This window comes from Euwallacea fornicatus, chromosome 15 (assembly GCF_040115645.1).
Source record: "Euwallacea fornicatus isolate EFF26 chromosome 15, ASM4011564v1, whole genome shotgun sequence".
Taxonomy (NCBI): domain Eukaryota; kingdom Metazoa; phylum Arthropoda; class Insecta; order Coleoptera; family Curculionidae; genus Euwallacea; species Euwallacea fornicatus.
The window spans coordinates 2,113,537-2,130,439 of NC_089555.1; the positions used below are offsets into that span (position 1 = coordinate 2,113,537).

The 16,903-nt window shown below is 35.5% G+C and overlaps 3 protein-coding genes across 11 annotated transcripts; 1 reads left to right on the plus strand and 2 right to left on the minus strand.

Moving 5' to 3' along the window:
* Positions 1-1,075: 1,075 nt before the first annotated feature.
* On the minus strand, positions 1,076-3,792 carry Nfs1 (Nfs1 cysteine desulfurase). 2 transcript variants are annotated; one of them, XM_066290241.1, is made up of 7 exons: positions 3,397-3,791; positions 3,121-3,337; positions 2,386-2,748; positions 2,181-2,327; positions 1,961-2,126; positions 1,711-1,895; positions 1,076-1,382 (listed from the first exon to the last, which is right to left on the minus strand). In XM_066290241.1, the coding sequence occupies exons 1-6, from the start codon at positions 3,688-3,690 to the stop codon at positions 1,742-1,744; spliced, it is 1,341 nt and encodes a 446-aa protein (XP_066146338.1). In that variant the 5' UTR covers positions 3,691-3,791; the 3' UTR covers positions 1,076-1,382; positions 1,711-1,741. The 2 variants fall into 2 exon arrangements, with proteins under 2 accessions (XP_066146338.1, XP_066146339.1); XM_066290242.1 differs by lacking the exon at positions 1,076-1,382 and having other exon boundaries at positions 1,410-1,895; positions 3,397-3,792.
* On the plus strand, positions 1,380-6,385 carry HPS1 (Hermansky-Pudlak syndrome 1 protein). 2 transcript variants are annotated; one of them, XM_066290224.1, is made up of 10 exons: positions 1,380-1,676; positions 4,030-4,176; positions 4,229-4,332; positions 4,578-4,823; positions 4,879-5,087; positions 5,143-5,351; positions 5,409-5,635; positions 5,726-5,843; positions 5,900-6,090; positions 6,139-6,385. In XM_066290224.1, exons 1-10 carry the CDS (start codon positions 1,560-1,562, stop codon positions 6,314-6,316), a joined length of 1,746 nt encoding a protein of 581 aa, XP_066146321.1. In that variant the 5' UTR covers positions 1,380-1,559; the 3' UTR covers positions 6,317-6,385. The 2 variants fall into 2 exon arrangements, with proteins under 2 accessions (XP_066146321.1, XP_066146320.1); XM_066290223.1 differs by having other exon boundaries at positions 5,409-5,634; positions 5,701-5,843.
* jar (Myosin heavy chain 95F jaguar) lies at positions 6,331-16,876 on the minus strand. Of its 7 annotated transcripts, XM_066290214.1 has the most exons (26): positions 16,446-16,586; positions 13,993-14,229; positions 12,828-13,016; positions 12,700-12,773; positions 12,434-12,638; positions 11,966-12,104; positions 11,704-11,911; positions 11,419-11,653; positions 11,191-11,365; positions 10,843-11,000; positions 10,508-10,793; positions 10,348-10,450; positions 10,097-10,288; positions 9,948-10,041; positions 9,770-9,900; positions 9,510-9,717; positions 9,218-9,459; positions 9,040-9,167; positions 8,550-8,697; positions 8,375-8,410; positions 7,957-8,132; positions 7,757-7,804; positions 7,325-7,471; positions 7,166-7,273; positions 6,860-7,035; positions 6,331-6,799 (listed from the first exon to the last, which is right to left on the minus strand). In XM_066290214.1, the coding sequence occupies exons 3-26, from the start codon at positions 13,006-13,008 to the stop codon at positions 6,651-6,653; spliced, it is 3,747 nt and encodes a 1,248-aa protein (XP_066146311.1). In that variant the 5' UTR covers positions 13,009-13,016; positions 13,993-14,229; positions 16,446-16,586; the 3' UTR covers positions 6,331-6,650. The 7 variants fall into 7 exon arrangements, with proteins under 7 accessions (XP_066146311.1, XP_066146313.1, XP_066146310.1 ...); XM_066290216.1 differs by lacking the exons at positions 13,993-14,229; positions 16,446-16,586 and adding an exon at positions 16,760-16,876; XM_066290213.1 differs by lacking the exon at positions 13,993-14,229 and having other exon boundaries at positions 16,446-16,604.
* Between the last annotated feature and the right edge of the window lie 27 nt (positions 16,877-16,903).

A 16,903-nucleotide genomic window follows, 5' to 3' on the forward strand; every position in this document is an offset into this window, starting at 1 on the left:
TTGATGCTCCGCAAGCAGAGAAAAATGAGACAATGTCACAAATTTAGGTCGAGAACCAATGGCGTACATCCCAATTTCTACTAAGAAAGATAAAAAAAAAAACAACTAAAATTACTCCGATTTTAACGAAGTTGGGTTCCGCAGTAGGCGTACGATACAGCATCGCTATGCTGCGGACAAATCTCGAATCGGATAACTTCAATTTTTTGGCCCTAAAATTTTCATGATATATTAGTCTATGATATTTTTCGAATAAAAAAATCGAAGTTGTTCGAATCGAGATTTGATCGCAGCATAGCGATGCTGTATCGTACGCCTACTACGGAACCTAATCTCGTTGAAATTAGAGCACTTTAGTTTTTCTTTTTTCGGACTAAGTTGTCATGTAGGCCACTGACTTCTTTAAAATCTAATTGCGCAACAAATCATTATAAATTTTGAGTGAAAATTTCAGTTGTTTTGGTTTTAAAAATATTTAGTTTCAAAAAGCAAATACTACGTTAATTACACAATTACAAAGTACTTTAATATTCATCTAAGAAACCCAATTTTAAGCTCTTTAAAAATTACAAAACCTTATTTCCTATTATGTACAATTTTATTACTGAAAGAGTTAACGGAGAAGTCGTAAATCAAAGTGTTTATTGCCTTAAATGCATCCCAACACGGCAATCACAACTTCTCTAACCATTGCCGTTTTAATGCTGAAAACGCTATTTTTCTGTGATACGAGGTGCTCTTAAATTTCGCTCGCTCTTTTTAGACCGGTGGCGTCAACTATAAAGCAAGCACTCACAATTAGGTAGATTTGTTCTGTTACGCAAGGCTCAGTTTGACTATTCAAACACAGATGGCGCCTCGTGACAAATTGTTTGATAAACAAAAGAACGATAACCAAATAATTAAAGGTTTCTCTATATAGAGAAAGGTGTAGTGATATAGATGGCACTGTGCAAAGTAACTTTTAATAGAAGATAGGAGGCAAAATTATATCCCCTAACACTGGTAATATGTCACAATCTCAGCGACTTTTTACCGGTTTTACAAGAGGACAAAGTCTAAATTGTATTCGAAATTTACAAATAAATTTTTCGTTTTTATTGAGTTCACAGCCTTAACGTTTTTTGTTTAAAGACGTGTACCGCATGGCGTTTTCGCCATTTCCTCATCGTAATTTACTAAGGTGATTATAGGCTTAACGAATCTTCGAAAGATTTTGTGATATAAGTTATTTCTAGCCGTGAGAGGGTGGTTTTGATGATCACTCTCGAATTGACGTATATCCTTGTAAAATTACTAGACCAATATTGAAATTTGACTTGGTTATTTGCCAATGGTTTATCTCAAATGTCGAAAGTATGACAAACGTCAACATTGTCAACCTAAAATAAATAAAAAAAATAAAAAGGTAAACAACATTTGAAATTTCTTGGGAATGATAAATTCCAAAAGGTCTGCAGTTTTCTGATCAAAGAAAGAATTACCCTATATCAAGAACTGAACATTATGTAAATCAAGGAAATAACGTTTTTTGTTGAGTTGTTAACAAGAAGGACAAAATGAACTGTTTAATGATTTTTGACCACTCAAACGACCTGATTTACACAAAGTATAACAATATAAGCTTTGAGGAACATTTCAAGAAATTAGCAATTAGCCAAGGTCTCCTTCCAAAGGTAAGTTAAACTGTACAGTTAAAATAATAATTACCCTTTAAACACAAAGATATAAGAACCAATCACTAGTGCTGTGACCATTGAATGGATTTTAAATCTACCCCCTCTTGCACCATTTCCCAGAGAGGACTCATCTCCCTTAACCTCGTTACATGATCTATACATTTTTTGGTAGTATAATCAATTTCTTCTTCAGTAGTAAAACGTCCTATACCAAATCTAAGAAAACAAAATAACATATTTAATAAATGCCTAATTACACAGAGCTAAAAAATTTAGCCTACCTGATGGAGCTGTGAGCTAAATCTTCATCTGCTCCAATAGCTCGGAGGACATAAGAAGGTTCTAAAGATGCAGATGTGCAAGCTGAACCACTAGACAATGCTATATCTTTTAATGCCATAAGTAATGATTCTCCCTCCACATAAGCAAATGATAAGTTAATACAGCCTTAAAACAAATACCAAAATACACTATATAACATTATTTGTTAAATAGTTATACCTGGGTATGTGTGTATAGGGTCCCCATTTCTAATTACATGAGTTAATGCTCCAAATATCTTATCCATGAGTCTTTTGCTTAACGTTTCTATCCAAATATGATCATATTCCATTTCAGCTAACGAAATCTCACATGCTCTTCCCAAACCTAAATATTAATACAAATTTTTCAAGCAATGTTTAGAGGAATAGTGGAAAAAAATTACCCACTGCAAGGGCTGTTGGCACAGTTCCACTTCGAATGCCACGTTCCTGACCCCCACCACTTTGAATAGCATCAATGCGTACTCTAGGCCTTCTTCTCACATAAATAGCTCCAACACCTTTAGGTCCATATATTTTATGACCACTAATTGATAACAAATCAATGTTCATGCTCTGTACATTAAGGGGAATCTTCCCTACTGCTTGAGCTGCATCAGTGTGGAAAAACACCTTTTTTGACCTACATATTTTGCCAATATCTTCTATGGGTTGTTTAACACCAATTTCATTATTCACAGTCATTATAGTGACCAAGGAGGTCTCAGGAGTAATTGTCTTTTCTAGTTCCTCCAATGAAATTATTCCTGGAATATCAATAAAACATAAAAGGCTTTATTGTTTTGAAGGGTTTTTTGCACTTGATGTGCCAAATTTTTTGAACAATTGTACAGACTTTCTAACTAAATGCTAACAAGTTTTTTCAAATAACCAGTTTTGCTGATTGTAAATTTTTCATAATGCATAGAATAAACATAAACTTTTTTATGTTAAACCAAATTATTTCTATGCCCTTGTGAATCTTAAATTTCTCCACATTAAATTGACTCAATATACTGAACATATTGCTGAAGATTTTCCATTTACATTCAAAGCAATCTTGTTTTTTTTGGGGGACTTAAAGCTCTCACATTCAAAATTGAGGACCTATTATTTGTCATGTCTATTGATAATCTCACCATTAGTTTGTACAGGTAGATAAGTAACATTAAATCCTTCAGCTTCAAGAGCCCTGCAAGAATCCAACACACACTTATGCTCTGTCTGTGTGGTGATTATGTGTTTCTTTTTTGAAGCATAAAATCGAGCAACTCCTTTAACTGCAATATTATTGCTCTCTGTTGCTCCAGAAGTGAATATGATTTCTCTAGGATCCGCCCCTATCAAGTTGGCTACCTGTAGTAATAATTGTACTAATGCTACTTCTTCAAACCTATTTTGTTGTTATCACTTACATGAGTACGAGCCTTCTCTACAGCAGCTTCTGATTCCCAACCATAAGCATGAGTCCTTGAGTGAGGATTACCATAATATGAAGTTAAATAAGGCATCATTTCGTCTAAAACTCTCGGATCTAAGGGTGTAGTTGCCTGGGCGTCTAGATACAAAGGCCTACCCTCAAAATCTCCCTTTACTTGGAATTTGTTTTCGATGCTGAATTCTCTTGGTGTCGTGCATGACAATTTAAGAGCTCGTTCTAAATATGCTGGGAGAAACTTTGGGTTGCAAGATTTTAATAGATTTAACATCTTTTTTCATTAATTATTAACTTCTTTCGAATTTTTAATACAAGTTGTTTTTGTTGGTTTTTTATAACCTCACAAACTGCGAAATGGAACAAACACATGACGTCATCCTTAATTAGAAATGACTAGGCATGGAAAGTTTTGTAGTTACTAGTCAATAATGAAATAATTGTCTTTGCAATTAGACTCCACGAATTTCTCGTTATTAATTTGGTAATTTCATAATGTGCGGCAAATAACTTATTCACATTACTTCTAAGTCACTATCGTATTAGTAGAAAGTAGAATCAATAATAATTTTGCTTAATTTTTTAAATATATTTACGTATTTTCGTTCTTTAGGATGACGGAGGAGGAGTTTTAGACAAAAATGTGTTAATTCAAATATTTTCACCAATCGTATCATCCCATCAAATTATGCATTACCAATTTGGCAATTCATACACTTCGATAACATTGAACAATGACTTAAAACTTCATTTTTACGAGGTATGTTGCTTATATGTCCTACAGCAACTGCTCAATGCAAGAATATTTTTAGTTCATGGGTTTTCTCTTCATTTCAATTGATGATGATATGATTGAGAATTTAATCGACATATACGTTACTTTAGCAAAGTATCTTTGTGGGCCAGATATTTATCAGTAAGTACATTGGCCGAAATATAGTGTTTTAACTACGCATTCTACACTAAAACTAGTGTCAATTTGCTATACAAACCACGTTCACCAAAGTGTTAAGATGCCAGACTTTTAAATTTGATTTCTCAACTGCTTCAGTTTTCGAAGGTATTTTTGGGAGCAGAATACGTAATTAAGATCCTGATACTGAAAACCGGACACCTTGTATGGAAGACAAAATCACCCCATGATTGCAACTTAATTTGCAGATTGCAACTAAATCAGACATGTGCCGTACTTTATACTCAACTCATAGATAAATGGATGTCGCTTCATAATACAGAACAGAGTGTATTAGTTGAAGCTATTGAGCAATTAATAGTAAATAATGACATAACATCCACGTGCTTACAATCCTTGAAAGACAGTATTACCAAACTGGCAGTGCATGAAAACTGTAGCAAAGTTCATGCTCTTTTATTCGTTGATATGAAATTCCTTTCGTTGTACTCCAGGTGGGTGGATTAAATATCATGAATTTCCCTCTAATTTCTTATATACAATTTTCAGCTCTAACGCAAAGCAATTATCCTCGAGTGATATTTTGTTTATATTGCTGTTAACTCAAAACAGTTCAGACAAGTTACAGAGCTTTAAGGTTTTTCTATCTGGCTCTGAAATCGACAATAAATGCCTGCCACACTCTGTACACATTGTACGGTTATTCGAGAAGCTGTCTCTGGTTTATTTAATCGAGGATGGAGATCCATTAGTCTCAGGTAATCAATCAAAGTAACAAATTAATCCCTGTTAATGTTTTGATCTGTTGCTCAGTGGCCCTTTACGAAACCTCTTTGCATCTTCATAAACTCAGGTTCATTCAAGCCCAAAGGGAGAAGGAATCCATTCAGCTGGGATTCGAGAATTTAGAAATAGCCTTAAGGCGTTTGAATGACGCCATCAAGAAAACCAAAATGAAGTCTTTAAGTAACGATCATAAGAAATTGTTAGTCAAGTGGGACGTTCTTAAAGGCAAATACAAGGTAATGATAGTACTTCAATTTGATTTTAGTTATTATTAAAGCGAATAAATATTTCAGGATTATTTGAAATCTACTAATGATGAGGACCTATTAAGAGCTGAAACTTTATCAATGGGTTTCTTGGATAATCTAAAGGAGTTATACAGTGTTTCAGTGACAGATAACTCAGTACTGAATTCCAGTGCTGCTCAAGTAGAAACGGTAATTCCTAACGTATCTGCGGCTCTCGGCGACTTTGGAGAATATTTTAAAGTCAGGGGCATGAAGAATTTTTCCCTGGGATCATATCCTTTCCAGAAAAGCAAATTTTTATTAATTTTACTTTAAGTTCTCCTTAATTAAGACTGTACAAGAGATTCCCTAACTGTAAACAAGTATCTGGAGGAATTTCCAGGTTTGGTGCACTTTTTATATATCGATAGGAATACGAACAGGGTCACGACTCCGTCTCTGGATATGGATGCTGAGAAGGCGGAATTCATACGGGAAAGGGTAAGTGGGGTTATTGATTTCTTTAAATTAATTAAATTGAAAATAAAAATATTTAGATATGGTCCATGGTGTCTCTGGCAAGATCGCATCTCCAACAAGGCCACACGGCTGTCATATGGAAGGACAAAATTTTTACTTACGGCTATTTTTTATGGTTTGAAGATAGTGGCGGTGAAGGCCTAAAATTGACAACAACCAAAAGCACTGGAAACAAAACACCTGGGATACTAGGGGAAAATTACTATATGTATGCAGGAAATGTATTTAAGGACGCTTAATGGGAGAGTGTTTGCAGGAAACTGAAAGCCGCTCATTTTCCGAAAGTATCTCCGGTCAAAATTCGAGTTTACGAATTATATGTGATGCATTTGGGACTTGTGACACCATCCGCAGTGCTGGAACAAGCCAGGGTGTTGTCGTCTACTGTATGGGAATTGAAGGGTTTTCCTACGCATGCCATTGATTTACTTTGAGTGTAAACAAAAAATCTTGAATAATAATATAATTATTGTTTAGAATCAACAATAAATTTATAACCTAAAGTGTTTAATTATTTTTCTAAGTAAAGCTCGATTTTGATTGCAAGAAATATTTTTATACCCCCCTTAAAAAGACTGCAAGAACTCGGAATGTGTGCGGTGATGAGCCGCAATAATTAATACTTTGTTTTTAATACTTTTTTAACCCCGTAAAAATATCAACATCCCAAATTTAAAATACTAACATAATACTATATTTTGGACCCCTAAGCTTGCCTTTGAATAAAAAGCAACGATAAGGAAGAATTAAAATAAAAGTGCGACCTTACTACTTCCTATCGGCAGGCCTTACATAGGATTTTCCCCCGTTTTTCTCCCAATCCTTATTAAATTCATTTTCTAGAATTTCAGCGCCTCTCTTTCTGGTTAACCCCGTTTCTTCTAGAGAAAGCTCGCACATTTGCATGTCGTCTTTACCTACAAAAGAAAAGGGAATTATGTCAAAAACTTGTCTCGAATCGCAATATTAACATTTACCAGCTACTAATAAAATGGGTTGTTTATCTGGATGCAATTCCATTTGGCGAGCGACGTATTGACCATCGAAGTGAGCGTACCACCAACCTTTCATGTTAGGATCTCCCCCTGATCTTTGGAAGGGGATTCTAAAGAAGCGTTGCGTGTTGTTGTCAAGCACCGCCTTCTGAGGCAATCTAAGGAAAATCTCGATGAAACGTAAAATCCAACTTTAGTAATAAGCAAGAACGGCAAAAAATCCGGTCAAAAGTACTGTAAAAAGATTTGCAAACAAGGCTGATAACCAAATATCAAACTTAGTCCTACCTGGGGGTTTTCTGGGCAGATTCCAAGACCGATAAGGGAGCCCGTTCGTTATCATTCATCACAGTTCTCTTCTTATTCTTCGCCTTCCAGGCATGATACACCTTTAACCTAATGGTCGCAATAGTAAAATAGATTAAAGGTAAATAGTAAAAGTATTACCTGCGATGAAACTCGTGCCTGCAAGCCTCCAACAAGTCAATATCGCAGGAAGTGTTAATAGTGTCTCGCAACTCTGAATACTTCCACTTGGAAAGGTCGTATTTGCCCTTTGTTAGATTTGCTTGTTGGGATCTAACAGCCTCAGATCTATTTCAATGGGATTGTGGTTTACAAAGAGGTACAACTCGGAGGTATTGACAATTAATTTAAGATTAAATAAAATGGGGACAAATTATTATATTGCGTGATTAATGTGTTGATAAAACTATTACTATTCGGTTACTTTTTTTCATGCAAATGCGGTTTTAAATACTGTACAATCTTACAAATCGGTCAAATCTACCTACCAAATTAAATGATGCGAACTACTTTTTAATGTTAGTAATAAATTTCAAGCCGTGCAACTTTGCGCAAAGTATCGTGTTTCTGTACCTGTTGAGTTTAAACGACGCCCTTTGAGGGTCTGTTCCATTGTATCCACTGATGTGCCATGGAAAACAAGAGGCAAATACGTATATTACAATCAGACATATAGAGACAGTCACCTTTCCTACAGCGTTACATTATGTACAGTTTATATATTGGGTAAAAATTGATTTTTAATGGTGACTGATTGCAAAATAAATACATACTTTCTGATTAACGGTGGGCTTTCTTCGATCTGGCCATTGCTCTCTTGAGCCAATCTGAGGGCAAGTTCCCGGTCTTGTCTCTCTTGCTCTAGTTGTTCTTGATACTTGCGTTCTTCTTGTTCCATTTGTTCCTGTTGTTTTTGGAGCTCGATAGCCATCTTTCTATCTGCTTCCTCCTAAATTAAAATCGGTTTAAAATTTTTAAATCTATTGAAATATTAAAATACTAGAAAACAGAAGAATGGAAATCAAAGGACAATTATTTAATTGACGAATTATAAGGAAAAAATCAGTATATACCTGGAAACCTTAGTAGTACACAATGATGTGTGTAACAGAAGAATGATTGAATGTCGTGTGTTAGTCAAAAACAAGAAATGAACGATTTGAAACTAGAAACACTGCATGCAAATCTTACTTGGGAGATTACATCGGCATAGCGGATATCTTGATCCTAAATCCAGCAAAACAAAACAACACATCAACAATGTAACGTTCGTGCATATACAGAAAATTACTCTTCTGAGTTTTCACTCAAACACATTGCATATTGAAATGGTAACTAGAAAAAAACTAAGAAAATTTAGACGTACCGCTCTTAGCCTTGTTTCCTCCTCCAGCTTCCTCTTAGCCTCCATTTCAGCCTTCTTCTTTCGGTTGTCTTCTTCCTCTCTCAGCTTACGTTCTTCTTCTTCTTTCTTACGTCTCTCTCTTTCCATTTCCTCTTGAATTTTTTTCAACCTGAAACCATATTAAGAAAATCTTTCAGCGTCAAATAATTTCAGTTCCACTTGAACCAGATTGGGCATTGACCATATTCGTTTTTATTCAATAGTGATATTCTGTAGCTATTTTTGTAATGTAATCTAAACCTTTAAAGTAACAGATAGTTCAAATTAAAAAAAAATGTTGTTGACGACTTTGTGGACATCACCGTCGCAAGTTAATTCAAAAAATTACCTCTCTTCAAATATTAAAAAAAAAAAAGGTTTTCGACTCAGTTAGATAAGAAGAAAAATACATTTTTAACCTAAAATTTGGACAATTATTTTCTTGCTACTTGTGTAAGAATTCATAACATACCGATCTTGCTCCTCTCGGTTCTTTTGTTCTTGAACCTTTTTCTCCAAATTAGCCAGCTGTTGGTTGATCTTCCCCACCAAACCGGTGTAAATACTTTCTGTAGCTTTCTCGTCCATTTTGTCATCCTTCTGCAAATAAACTTACTATTTATGGATTAAAACCACCACAATAAACTCGCCTTAATCTTCTCAACTGAAGCATTAAGCTCGGACTTCAACTGATTGATTCCATTGATCGAAACTTCTTTATCCTTTTTCAGTTGCTGCGCCACGCTCTCCAGTTGCTTCAGTTTTCCATTCAGTAAACGGATATTTTTAACAGTCTTGATCCTAGGGCCATACTTCTTTTTCACCAGATACCCCCTGAGGTGTTTTTGGACGATAATCAATGCCTGGCGCCTATAGATTATCTTATTCTTCACTGAAAATTTCCAATGTTTCAAAAATTATTTTTCTTAAATAAATTATTACTTTTTATGACGGTCAAGGCACAGAACTGTGCTTTTAGCCATCTGGACTTAATCACCCATTTTTTGACTTTGGCGACTATGGCCGTTAAATTCTCCGGGTCGGAACGCATGATTTTGTCAAATTCGGCAAATTTCCCAGGTCTAAAAAATAACCGAGTAATGCCGAACTTAAAATCTTTGTCTTGAAGCTTGAGGCTGTGCAACATGGACTGAAAATCGAAATGACTTAAATAATTATCGTTTGATTTTTTAAAATTATACTTCGCAGAACATTTTAGAGGAGAGCTGCATTAATTCTTTCGGCAGGTACGTTTTGTACAAGTTATGGAGGTCGGCGAAAGGTGCCCTACTGGGGAAACCATGCTCCATGAGCTCCAAAACGGACGCCATTCCTAAAATATTTTGTGTATTCATTGAAAGCAAAGAGTGGAAAGGCTACCTGAACAAGTTAGCTGCATAAGACTTAAACTGCCATCGAATTGATGGTCGACCATTTTGTTGTTGGGCTTAATGCAACGAATGAAATTTGTACCCTAAAATAGCAGAGCCTCTCGATCACTTGGAAGACATTTATTTAAAATTACTTACATTATTCCTCAACTTTTCCATTAACTCCTGCAGCTGCGTTTTAAATTTACTTCCAACACTAACAAAAGTTAATTTGCCCTTTTGAGCCATGGAAGTGGCGAAGAGTGTTTGGATAAGTTTGTTTTTACTCTCCTGGATGATGCCCTCAAGAGAGGCGTGCAGAGCATCGTTATTTTTGTCGATAAATTGTTTCTTAAATCGGTATAAAAACCTTAATGAGTTAATATTGAAGGGTTTCCAAAATCACTTACAGTTTGATAACAAACCGCGCCGGCAAAATGCCTAATAAGGAAACCTTCGTCGTCTCGAATACTCCTATGGGCTTTAAGTTTGGAAGAGCGTGGCAGCCCCAATCTGGAGATATAGAAATAAGGTGAAAATAAAAACAAAAAATTTTCTATAGCATATTACCTGTAATTCTTGCCCCACGTTTTATGCACCACTTCGGTAAAATGCGTATAAGAAGGCTTGGGTAACTTTGACTCCTCATCCAACAAAGTTAAAATTCCCTTACTTTTACCCTCAATAACATCGATAGAGTCCTGGTTGTCGGTAAACGAGATCTCCGGCACGCTCAAACCTTCTCGCTTGTATAACTCTTGTTCAAATTTTAGGATGCGTTCATTGAAGAATTGTTGCAGCTTTTCGTTGCAATAGTTGATACAGAATTGCTCGAAACTATTTACCGTAAAAAATTCTATGGGAAAAAAATTGTATTTTGTGAGTGAATTTGAATATAAACGTACCAAAGCCTGCGATATCCAATACTCCGATGTAATACCTAGAAGTCTGAAACGGAATGCTTTGATTGATTCTGCTGACAATATAGTCGAAAAGGTTGCTGTAAACTGCCTTTGCCAACGCATCTCTTGCGTTGTTTGCTTCGTGTAATTTCAAAGGTACCCTGCAAGTAAATAAATTGGATGTAACGAACGATTAGCCATTTACCATCTGACGCATAGACAACAGCTGATGAATACATTCATTAGTTGCTATTTGATCGTATATTGTATATATTTAATTTATAGTGAATGTACTTAAGGCTTTTTTTAATTGTCACTCTTTATTTGTAAATAATTTGATCAGAATCTTACATTATAACTGTGCCTTTAAGGCCGCCTCTAGCGCTTTGCATTACTCTCGAGACCAAGGCCTGCCTTAGTTCTTCAGGATCAATTTCTAATAATTTTGAAGCAGTCACCAAAGGCTTCTCACCTCCTTTGGCAACTCGACAACCTCCCCTTGTATCTTCAGGATTTTCTTCGAACTCTGTAACCAAAATAAACATGAAAACTACAGTTTTTAATATAAAAATTCCTTACCGATATTTCCCAAATGTAATACTGCGGCCACTGTTGAATATACCTGCAATCTCTCGCCCTCAGACATGTCCAATCGAGAAAGAGCCAAATCCAAATTTTTAAAGTCGTCTACGTCGTCAATAAGTATATCCCTCAGTGCACCCTGCTTGATCTGCGCAGCACTCTTTTGTCCGGGAGAGAAACCTTTCTCGGTGGAAGGTTTAGCGAAGTATCGCGTACAACCATGTTTTAGATACTGAAACCAACATTTCACAAAGAAATAACACTGGAATGAGAACTAATTACATTGAATTCATCAGGTTTTCCAAGTCCCAGCTTCTGTCTTAAACTCTCAGGACCTCCTGCCATCAACATGTAAAATATGTGGTAGCTTCGCTCCTCGCCTAGCGGAGAACAAATCCTGCTCTTCTCCAGCAAATAATGCGAAATGTAGCCTCCAGCCACTTGGAATTTGTTGTCGAAATGTACCTCAATAAATTTACCAAATCTCGAACTGAAACACAAAAAAATCAACAATTTAAGTAACTGTTGCACACAACACACCTACCTGTTGTTATTCCTTGTGGTTTTGGCATTACCAAAAGCCTCCAAGATAGGATTAGCATCCAGGATTTTGTGTTCTATGGGACCAGCGCTTCCGTCCTCACACAAATACTTCAGCAAATGTTTAGTGGATTCGGTCTTTCCTGAGAAATTGATCACATTAATAAAACGAAATAATATTTATGTAAAACGTGCGTAATAAGATTTTATGAGACTTCGTTTATGCACATCAGTCACTTGCTTTATTGCACGCACAACTTTATCGTAAAGAGCTCTTTGCAATCAAGTCACACATAAAAGAAATTTTTGGCCGTCAGTCCATATACAAGCATTGTCGATTCTACAAAAGATACATATTTTACCTGTTTTATTGACCTAGATGCTATAATGAGTGAATTTATGGTTGTAAAACTGTGCCATAAAGAGCCCCTTTTATCCAAATCCGACATAAAAATTGCTATTTGAAACATACCGGCTCCTGATTCTCCAGAAACGATAATGGATTGGGACTGCTTAAAAACTCTCATGTCTCTGAAAGCCTTATCGGCAATGGCAAAGACATGTGGCGGCAACTCTCCTAACGATTTTCCCTTGTAGGCTTTGATCGTCTTGGAGGAATATAGTTCTGGAATTTCTTTGTAGGGGTTTACTGCTATTAAAATGTTGGCTACGTAGGACTGAAATAAGGGAAAATTGCAATAAATACCTTAAAATTATGTCAATGCATTTGCAACTCACATAGATTTTATTTTTGTAATACCTAGTACGAATGTTGTTTAGTAAAGAACCTTCATTGAGAAACATCATCTCACCTAAAAGTAAAATAGAGCGTTAGAAAATGATATTGAATGATTGATAACACTCACAGTTATCATCATAATCTCTGTCTTTTTCCACGTTAGCTCGAAAAATGTCGCTGAAAGGCAGGATTCTTTTGGTATATTTGGGGTCTACTGGCGCCACCTCAGCTCCATCGGCTGTGATTTCGTTGATTCGACCAAGGATAAATCCTTCGATAGGGTCACGAGCCCACACAGTTTCATCCATAGTTTGATCTGTAGCACAAAAAAATATTTATGATATTAGACATGTAATTAATTAAGTTCTCTTGCTATACCTGAAATAAACCCTTGTTTCCTTGAATAAAACTGAGATTCTGTGAAAACCGTTGTATTCTCCGGTCGCAACTATAATAATTTCATTAAAACCATAGAAAAAGTACGCAAACCGTTACAAACCACAAAAAAGCAACTGTTGCTTTTTAACTTTAATCACCATGATAAGCCTTATTTAATTTTTTGCTATTCTATCTCAATAAATACCCTCACCCCCGCACGTGTGCCATTCCTAACAACTTACGAAGAATTTCTAACTACCATTTTGTGTCAACATCACAGACTAATCAGCTAGATACAGCGTTATAATATTATCAATAATGAATCAATGATCTCAATGAATCAGGGATTAAAAATGTACCAATACAATATCACGAAACACATAAAACTGAAAACCACAAGTAATTTAGTACTATCATTATCAAATCTCACTTGAATACCTTACACTTGAAAATGTTTGCTTTTGATGCTGGCCTACCGACTCGTTGAAGGGTTTATCTGTATATGTGTTCAAATCCTAGATAAAGTGCTAGATAATTTCGTAATATGTGAATTGAGCTATAAATACGTATCGGTAGAATTGTGATTTTGTAATATTGCACAGCTGAATTGAAAAAAAAAAAAAAAAAAGGATGAAGGTGATTATTTTCGATTTTTCGAAGTCAATTTCTCTCTGGACTCTTTGATACGGAATTTCACAAAAATCTAACTAATAAAGAGTAGACCTGTCTAAAAAAATATCGTTACCGGATTGCCAAGAGCTAATCGTACGCGAATAACGACAATAGCTATATGAACAAGGATTATTGACGACAATACTGACGAACCCCGTAGGAAAAATGAGGTCTATTAAGATCGGCTCTTATAAGACTTCTATGCTCCTATTCAATTTTTCCATAAAATTGAGGTCACTCACCTACTAAGGCTTTCAGTTCCTTTGTTGCAATGACCCAACTAGACGGAGAAACTTTTAAAGTTAAAAGAGCCCTTATTCTGGCCTTCTTGCTATTTTCATAGACCAATCGTTACATATCAGTGATAATAACTGAAAAACTTCTATTTTTAACTGTCCTGAAGGTAGGGTTTCGTGTTTTATCTGCCGTCGACGAAGTTCCGCTTTCCTGCCGGAAATCGACTTATCTACCGTTTCGACCTAATGGAAACAAAAATTGATCTATAGCGACGCGACATTACGGATTTACGGTTGGTGCCCATTATCGACCCTTTATTTATGTGCACCCAGAAATTTATAATAATGCAATAAAACGACAACTTTCAATTTTAACTATTAAAAATAGAAATTGAAGCTCGAGCAAATTAATCTTGAACGGTAAACCGCTTTAGTAGGTTACAAGAATTACAGGTTTATACTCTGATAAATCCTAGTTTCACGGGTTCTTGCCCATTTCTTCCGTTTTAAGACAATTAAATTACTCAACAAGAGATTGCTTTCTATACCGAGTGTCTCACATAAGAAGGAACAGCATGGAGATCTTGAAAGCGCTATGAGATACGACATCGTTTAAAGGGGGGAAAAGATCCACAGTGGCCATAAATTTTGGATTGAAAGAAAATTTTAAATATTGCAATATCTTCACGTTTTTGCATGAGTCTGCGTTCGCCATATTTTCAAGAAACATTGTATGTTTTGAATTTGAAACGAAAATTTTTTATAAATTAGGCGACCTTTTGAAGTGAAATATTAATAAAACAATAAACGCTATTAAGGTACATTCGCTGATTATTCGTAAATCAATTTTTTGTTAAATAAACTTCCATTATTCAATCAAATTAATAATGTAAACTAAATTTCTTAAGAATTTCGACCCGATACAATAGCGAATAGTGATATTGTAAGAACACAGTTATAAACAGCCCCGTCTCCCGTAACGGCATATGCCAACAAGCGTATCAAAATCATTTACCTAGGCTCTAAAATACGGAACATTTTTGCCTTTTAACCGACTTAGTATCTCGCACTATGCCCCAGATTCCAATATTATTTGATCACGCATGGAACAACCTGCATACAACTTCTAGGACAAAAAGTGAGTACTTTATTCATACAAATGCTCATATTTCCGAACAAGATTATTATCGGTATGGAAACCCTCAAGGTCTGAATATTACAGTGTAAAGGTCTATACTTGTGCCTAATCTACATGGTCGAGTATTAATGGAATTAAACCTTTTCACGTCTTACTTTGCTGCTGATTTGTTGGTACATAATTGCAAAGCTGCATGAATCACTCAGTAGGTACCAACGCTGTATTTTACATTTAGATTGTACCTAATTAAAACTCATTGCAAAAGCAGCTATTTGCGCTAATAAAATCCAATATATGAGAGATCATTCGCCGCAGCATGGATGCGATGAGGGTGAAAGTGTTAAGAGTTTGAGGATTTTATTTTTCATTTTTATATGATTTTTATTTTGTTGAAGGTCGTGCGCCACGGGGCTAAAAACGGATTTGTCACACGTTTTATGTCGCCGACGCAACCAGAGGATCCCACGTTCATTAGTCACATAATATAAAGCTTAGCGAAACAAGAACAATGATCCATTACCCACTTGTGAAACATGGACAATAAAATAATGAATATTGCGTTTTCAGTATTGCAATCATAATATATTGCATTAAACATAACTGTAAATACTGCATTGGCGGGTATTTTGAGAAATTTTCAAGAAAACCTTGATCGGATCGTGAATTGGACAGGACTTTTTATGAGCCCGTTCACTAAAAAAATGCCTCAGTGCTATAAATACATAAGTTTATTGCATTAGTACTTAATACTCATCACTTATTAATTAATTTGGAGACAAGACAATGTTACTGATAAGAGATAACATCACTGCTATTTGATAATTTTCACAAAAATGTAAAATTTTGTGATTTGCACAGGAGCAAGAGGGATTAAATGAGTGGTGACCAAATTTTCATGTTATTCAGTCCTGCGCGTCTCTGATACAACTGAAGAGTCGTTGGAGAACCACTAGCTCTATTCATTTCCATTACTTACACATTTTTATATCAATTTTGCGGTATTTGTATAAGATTTACATTTGTCTAATTGTAACTTTCTCATAGGTCTTAAGGATGCTAAATAATATATACTTCATGGAACAGATTCAGAGAATTGTTTTAAGTAGTGCAGACCGTCACTCAATGATAACACCTAAGTTGGGTTGTGACTGTTATAGTAAAACACCATTGAAATCCATTACTCGGTACTCGATAAAAAAATAGTTTGTTAAATGACTTTGCACAGTTATTTAGTGGCGGTCTTTGTAAACCTGTACTACAGGTCAATATTGAAGACATTACACTCAAGAATTGAATAATAATTAATTAGCATAGCTCTTACCTTAATGCGATACTTTAAGGTAGTTTTAGCTGGTGTTAAACTAAAAAAAACAACGGACTTCTACAAAGACACCTGTTGAGTGACCACGGGACAAACCTCACAACAACAAAGCAGGTAGCGACTAATGACGAAACACAAACGCGAACGCCGTTTCTAGTCAGACAAGTGACAGTGACAAGTAGTACCGGGTCCATGTGATGACGTATTGGAAAAAAATTAATTTGTGTTTGAAGAAAAACTTTTCGAAAAATTAGAAATATAACCGGTAAGGAGGAAAGATTATTAAAATGGACGACTATTCCTGACCTACCTACCTTAATAAGTGGAACGGTTTCGCAGGATTCGCTCGTTAATTAATTTTCCAGCGAGAGAGATGCAAAACTGGAAAAACATCGATGTGGTGCCAGGTGTCGCATTCAACTGTACTTTTCTTTTTTACACTTTATTACAAAGGTGCA

Excerpts from the sequence above, each read along its gene's own strand:
- jar (XM_066290216.1), bottom strand. The coding sequence starts at position 13,008 with ATGGATGAAACTGTGTGGGCTCGTGACCCTATCGAAGGATTTATCCTT. Across the intron at positions 12,774-12,827 it reads CAGAGATTATGATGATAACT|GTGAGATGATGTTTCTCAAT; the intron begins GTGAGTGTTATC and ends TTTTACTTTTAG. Across the intron at positions 8,133-8,374 it reads ATGCCGATGTAATCTCCCAA|GAGGAAGCAGATAGAAAGAT; the intron begins GTAAGATTTGCA and ends ATTTTAATTTAG.
- Nfs1 (XM_066290241.1), bottom strand. The coding sequence starts at position 3,690 with ATGTTAAATCTATTAAAATCTTGCAACCCAAAGTTTCTCCCAGCATAT. Across the intron at positions 2,328-2,385 it reads GCCAACAGCCCTTGCAGTGG|GTTTGGGAAGAGCATGTGAG; the intron begins GTAATTTTTTTC and ends ATTAATATTTAG. Across the intron at positions 2,127-2,180 it reads CCCTATACACACATACCCAG|GCTGTATTAACTTATCATTT; the intron begins GTATAACTATTT and ends ATTTGTTTTAAG.
- HPS1 (XM_066290223.1), top strand. The coding sequence starts at position 1,560 with ATGAACTGTTTAATGATTTTTGACCACTCAAACGACCTGATTTACACA. Across the intron at positions 4,824-4,878 it reads TTCCTTTCGTTGTACTCCAG|CTCTAACGCAAAGCAATTAT; the intron begins GTGGGTGGATTA and ends TACAATTTTCAG. Across the intron at positions 5,844-5,899 it reads CGGAATTCATACGGGAAAGG|ATATGGTCCATGGTGTCTCT; the intron begins GTAAGTGGGGTT and ends AAAAATATTTAG.